Source organism: Brassica oleracea, chromosome C7, assembly GCF_000695525.1.
Source record: "Brassica oleracea var. oleracea cultivar TO1000 chromosome C7, BOL, whole genome shotgun sequence".
Taxonomy (NCBI): Eukaryota; Viridiplantae; Streptophyta; class Magnoliopsida; order Brassicales; family Brassicaceae; genus Brassica; species Brassica oleracea.
Window position 1 is genome coordinate 1,221,119 of NC_027754.1, and position 6,647 is coordinate 1,227,765.

At 38.5% G+C, this 6,647-nt stretch overlaps 1 protein-coding gene across 1 annotated transcript; it reads right to left on the reverse strand.

Moving 5' to 3' along the window:
• Positions 1–713: 713 nt before the first annotated feature.
• On the reverse strand, positions 714–4,414 carry LOC106302311 (glycine-rich RNA-binding protein 2, mitochondrial-like). Its single transcript, XM_013738850.1, has 3 exons — positions 4,112–4,414; positions 3,992–4,009; positions 714–809 (listed from the first exon to the last, which is right to left on the reverse strand). Exons 1-3 carry the CDS (start codon positions 4,409–4,411, stop codon positions 714–716), a joined length of 414 nt encoding a protein of 137 aa, XP_013594304.1. The 5' UTR covers positions 4,412–4,414.
• Between the last annotated feature and the right edge of the window lie 2,233 nt (positions 4,415–6,647).

Sequence of the window (6,647 nt, forward strand, 5' to 3'; positions counted from 1 at the left end):
GAAGTTTTCTAGGGACTTAATTTTACAAAAGGATTTGATTGGCAACAATTGTGTTTAGTAAGGCGGTTGAGAGCTGGATTGGTCGTGAACTTGTTTGCGAAACATGTTTCAGTTACTTTTAGCAAAAGCCACCTAGTTGTTCCATTTCAGTTCTGATGCACACCTAGTTGTAGTATTCACATGTCCCATAGGTAACCGGAAAACGGCTTAATTTGAGACTCTAACCACCTCAAATAATGCCAGAGGTTCGAAACCGGTTGGCCCCTTTTTAATAATATTAATTTTTTCATACCAAAAAAGATTATGCTAGAAAATTAGAAATATACCTAAATCGATTTAGGCTGAAATGGACCAGTAGGCTTTATAATCATGTCTAATGATTAACCCCAGTCTCTTAACCGGAGTTCTTAACTCATGCTTTGACATTTTTTTTGTTTTTTGTTTTTCTTTTACATTTTTCGGCTAAAAGACAGTTTTTATATCTTTTATTTAAGAAACGGTTCTTAGTTTTTCTTAGTTAAAATCTAAGAAAAGCTAAGAACCGTCTCTTAGCCGAAGTTAAGAACACTAGTTAAGAGACCGGAGTTAATCATGATCTGACCACTAGAGTTTCAACAAATCCCATTCGGGTTTTGTACTAGCACAAGCTCGATTTAAATAATAAAAAAAAAAATAGAAAGATAAATTCTTCTTATCACAAGAAGCTCCTCTGTTTAGTAAACGCCTCCATCACCACCACCTCCACCGTAGCCACCACCACCGTACGCCCGGGGAGCACTTGGTCTGTCGTTAGCAACATTCACTCGGATGTTGACGTCTAACTGTCGCAAGGGCCAGTTCTTAGATACCGCCAGACCAAGAATAAGTAGAACCGTTGGCTGTTTAATCACAGGGTTGTATGTATCAAGAAAGTCGACTCCTGGTCGTTGATGATACCCCTTGGCAACTAGACGCGATTTCTTGTGTACTATTGTTCCATCTGCTTTTCGTTTGATCCTATAGACCCACCTGCAGCCGACAAGATTTTGCTTGGGATCATAGGGAACGAGACTCCAAGTGTGATTCTTGACTTGGGAATCAAATTCTTCACTCATGGAGCCACACCAGAGTTTGTCTTTAAGAGCTTGATTGAGATTGGCATGTTCATTCTCCGAAGGCAGGAGTGATTTCTTGTTGACCACGAAAGAAAACTTCTTGGAAGGTTTGAAGATTTGATTCTTTGCGCGGGTCGTCATTCTGTGTCTGTTGTCACCAGCGAGTGATTGTTGAGACGGTGGAGCATTTATTGGCTGCTTAGTGGTAGTAGCTGGTGTTGGTTCAGACATCAATGCACCAGAACCAGACGTAGTACCTTGTTCTACATTAGCATCACCAGACAAAGCATTTGTAACTGACGTGTTAGTTTTAAGAGTAGTAGAAATCATACTTGGGGGCACAGATGGAGACAGAGAAGACCGTGGCGGGACCGAGATTAAGGTGACTGGCGGGCACCAATTTGGGAATATGGGTTTGATTTTGGAGGGAGAAGAAGATAGAGTTTTGAAAGGGAATTCGGTTTCAACAAATTGAACGTGCCTAGAGACAAAGATTCTTGAAGAAGAAGGCTCTAAGCAGAGAAAAGCACTTTGATGCAGAGAGTACCCGAGAAAGATGCAAGGTTTGGACTTGGGTTCCAGCTTGTGGCGATTGCAAGGTTTGATCCAAGGGTAACAAAGACAACCAAAGGTACGGAGCTTGAGGTAGTTAGGCTTGGATTGGAAGAGCTTCGCTTAGGCTGAGGAGTGTCCAAGTGTTGGTGTTGGCTGCCGATTGATCAGGTAGACAGCAGTGGCCATTGCATACGTCCAGTACGAGGCTGGAATGGAAGCGTGAGAGAGTAGTGCTAAGCATGTTTCAACTATATGTCGGTGGCGTCGTTCAGAGAACCCGTTGTGTTCAGGAGTATGGGGTGGAGTGGTAAGGTGAGAGCACCATTTGTGGAGTGAGAGGAAGTCGGTCAATGCAATGTACTCTCCTCCATTGTCTGAGTATAAGGAGATGAGCTTGTGTTGAAATCGTGTTTCTACAAGTGCTTTCCATCGTATGAAGATGCTCTTGACGTCAGATTTGCGACGTAATGGATAGAACCATATGTAGTGTGTGAACTGATCCACAAAAATTACATAGTATTTGAAGCCATCAACCAAGATGAGAGGTGATGTCCAGACATCAGAATAGACAGTTTCAAGTGGTTTGGTAGATGAAAGAGAGGAGTTTTGAGAGAAAGGAAGCTTATGGCTTTTGTTTATTGAGCAATCATCACAATGAAAGGAAGACAAATTGTTTGAATTGGAAAGCATAGATGAAGAAACAACAGATTTTAAAACTGAAATAGAGGGGTGTCCTAATCTTGAATGCCAGATGGATATAGGACATTTTATTGAAGTAGAAAAGGCTATGGGTTTGGGTGAATCTCGGCCTGGCCACACGTATCCTCCATCTCTAGTTTTGCCCTTGATCATTTGTGCCCCCGTGTTGAGATCCTTGACTTGAAACATAGTGGGGAAAAATTCCACGGACACACTATTGTCAGTACAAAGCTTTTTGACTGAGAGTAGATTACGTGCAATGTCTGGAACATATAAAACATTGTTTAATGACAGGGTACGAGAGTTAGAGGGAAGGAGAGATGAACCAGTGTTCTCAATCTCAAGGCCAGTGTCGTTGCCGATTTGAACTTCTTCTCCTCCATTGTAAGGACTGTGGAGAGAGAGATTCGAAAGATCAGATGTGAGGTGATGAGACGCCCCGGAGTCTAGAAGCCACGAGGCTGTGTCTGGTGCATGCATCATGGCGTTGTAAGCTTGCGGAGTTTTCGGATAGTAACCTCTGTTCTGTCCTTGGAAGCCATTGTTTGGGTTTGAGGACTGAGAAACGAGGCGGAACATAGGACAATTCTTGACACTATGACCTTGAGTGCCACACGCTTGACATCTCCCTATATACGGGCGAGAGGTCCTTTGTTGTTGTTGTTGTTGTTGTTGTGACGCAAACCGTGATAATTGCCACCGTTGTTCTGACGCCAGTTGGTTGGCCTCTGCTGAGCGACGTTGGCTGTGATCGGGAGTTGGGGTGATGAGCTTGTGGCGGCTGTGATAGTTAGCTCACGGTTGATGAGTTTCTCGTGGAGTTCAGCGAACGAGATGGGAGTATCACGACCGTGAATAACCTCTATGATGGCTTTGTAGTCATCGTTGAGACCATCGAGAACAATGTCAGTGAGATCTTCTGGATCCATGGCACTCCCAAGTAGAGCAAGGCCATCAGCTTTGGCTCGGATCTGCTGCATGTATTCATCAATCGATTTGGTTCCCTTGGTGCTCTGTTTCAGTTGTTGTTTGAGTTGCTTGATGTGTCCTCTTGTGGGTTTGGCATACGTCGAGGCAATGAGATTCCAAGCTTCGAGGGTGGATGTGGCTGTTGCTATGAGAGGCTGATGAGCCGTCTCAATGGATCCCATGATGTTGCTGTAGAGGAGAGTGTCTTGTCTCTGCCACAGAAGGAAGTTGGGATTGGTTTCATCGCGACCGTCATTGGTGATGATCTTCGGTGGCGGGGTGGTGGGGGGATCGATGAATTTCAGTAGATCATAACCACGCAGGAGTAATTTGATTTGAGCACTCCAGGTTATGTAGTTCATCGAAGTGAGTTTTGTCACGTTCACCATGTTAACGGAGACAAGCGTTGCTGTGGTATCAGCGTTGATAATCTCGGTGGCGTTGTGAGCCATGGAAAAGAGAGAAAGAGAGATTTGAGAAGAGTTTGATTGAGGTCCTTGAATAGGAGGCTCTGATACCATATAGGTTTATAATGTTTCTTGTATTATGAATGAGAATAGATCGTTGTTTATATATTACATCAAGAGAACCCTAATGAGTTATTAACAGAATATACGAGAATATATGATTGAGATACACGTATTAATGAGGTAGATATTAGTGTATCTCTATATGTTCCGCCCATTCAATTCCTGAAATTACATAAACCCCAAATGAATTTTAAGTTAACCCATCGAAAACACACAAATAATTACCATTTAGAAAATTTATTAACTGATCATTCAAACACAAACCTTTCCGTCCATCTCTAAGATTGCGGCATTAGCTGCACTCTCATCAGGGAAATTGACAAATCCAAACCCCCTTGACCTTCCGGTTTCCCTATCAACAATGACCTTAGAATCGATCACTTCACCGAAGTTGGAGAAAGCCTCCCTCAATGACTGGTCATCAGTCCCCCATGAGAGACCACCAACAAAGAGCTTGGTTGACATGTACAGGAGAGAACCGAGCATAGACTGAACGGGAACATTCCCGGTCTGAGAAACCGTACCTTGCCTCAACAGACCACCGAGATTTTTGCAGAAAGCCATTTCTGAAGAGTAAAGCTTTGAAACTAGGGTTTTGGTAAACTGAGAGGCAGAAAGGCCATGTGAATGAATGAAAAGACACAAATGTCTGAAACATCCATTTGGTGTTTTGTCTCCATATCATTTTCCAATAAATTCAAACAAAATTGCAGATTAAAACTAACTATGGGACATGTAATATGGTGCAAATCCGCCAACTTCATTAAGTCCACTTCATTGCAAAATGAAGGATGAGCTTAAACATCAATAATTCTTTTGTGGCGAAACAAGTTTTATCTCTTGAGTTTTTCAAACGCCAATATATATATTTTTTTTTTTGACAGCAAAAAAAAAAAAAAAAAAAATATTGAGTTTTTCAAACGCCAATATTTATTTGAAATACTAACGATTATATATAAGCTCAATGATAAGATTAAACCACACTGCGTGTAACGTGCAAAGAAGTGTTTTTTTTTTGTATCTAGGGTATTCGATCTAGATTTCGATTCGGCTTTGGTTTGGGTTTTTTCGGTTTTTCGGTATTTCAGTTTAAAAAAATAACTACCATATTAAAACCATATCTACTTCGGTTTGGTTAGGTTAATACACCAGTTTGTTCAGTTTTATACCAAAATACTAAAAACATATTTATCTTTTATAAAATTTTGTCTTTAATAACATTTTGTTTAAAAAATATTATTTAACTTTATAATTTTGTAAATTTTATTTTATATAATTAGATATTGGCTTGAATTTTTTTTTTTTTTGACAGCAAACATTTATAGACTCATGTTGACTCTGTAAACTAAATCGGTAACTCCGCATCCATGTGAATGACGAATGACGGTTGTTTCCTAGCACTGCGTGCTAAGCTATCCGCCCGTAGGTTCTCCGTCCAGGGTACATGAACGATGTCTGAGTTGAGGAAACTTCTTTTTAAAAGCTTAATGTCTTCCAGATAACTTTCAAATGCTAGCAATTCTTCTGGTTCTGAAACCATCTTCACCAATTGAGAACAATCCGTTGCAAACATTACCTGAAACTGTCTTAAATTTTTCATACATTCCATTGCCCAAATTAATGCATTCACCTCCGAATGAAGGGGTGAGAGACATGCCCTTACATTCATCGCCCCTAATAAACCATCAAAACCCGGTAAAATGCTATACCAGCCTTGCCCAGAAAATAAAACACGAAGATATTTAGATTTTTGAATAGACTATTTTATTATTTTATTTTACGATTTAAAATAATTAGTGAACCTATTAAGTTGATAAAAATAATATTTTCTATAGAATAAAAAATTAGTACTCCATAATATTATTAAATAAATATTATTACACATATATGTCAACAAAAAGTAAAAATTATGTTTTATTTAATTTGATAAAAATGAAAAAATAAATTTTTACTTAATACAAAATATTAAATCACTAAAATTAAAGTTTAAGTATGAAGATCATATCAATAAATAAATTATGTATATATATCAATTATATTATAGAATTTACATATAATTATACTACTATATTTTTATTAATCGGTTTATTCGGTTTGATTACCAAACAATATCCATTTACCACGGTTTCTTAAAAATGACATCCATTCAGTATATTTGGAATTAAAATATAAATTAAATTTCATTATTTTCTATAGATATTCATCATGCGCATGGTGCATATCCCTATCTAGTTATTATATATTTTCAGAGCTTTTTGATTTTAAGAGTCACAATTTGATAAAAGGAACAATATAGTTTTTTATGACCATGGCCTTTTTTCATCTCATTTTAATCTAAGGTAGCCGGGACTCGAACATAGATGACGGAACTCACAGCCGTGATTCCTTAACCACCAGGCCACAAGTGCCTGGTTGGAACAATATAAGAGACAGATTGGTTTAGAGATGATGGTATTTAATATATTGGAATCTGTTAGAATTAATTAAATGTATTGAATGTTATATAGTAAGAAAAATATAAGATAGGATAAAAAAAATAATTAGTTAATAAAATGGTGCAATAACCTTACCTTTCGTAAATATATTTTTTGGAACGATTTGTTTTTAATAGTATAGATTTAGTTTTTGTTTGTTGCTATTGAATTCAGAGGATAAAACAAAACAATCTATAATATAATGAGGCAGGTGCCTCATTCCTGAGCCGCCACGTCAGCAGGTAAGTGAGTCCCACTTTAAAAAAATGTGAAAAAGTGTCAAGCTTGTGACTCGAACCCGGATTATTGAGTTATAAACACCAACA

Bases quoted from the DNA above. Each gene is read 5' to 3' on its own strand.
- LOC106302311 (XM_013738850.1), bottom strand. From the start codon at position 4,411: ATGGCTTTCTGCAAAAATCTCGGTGGTCTGTTGAGGCAAGGTACGGTT.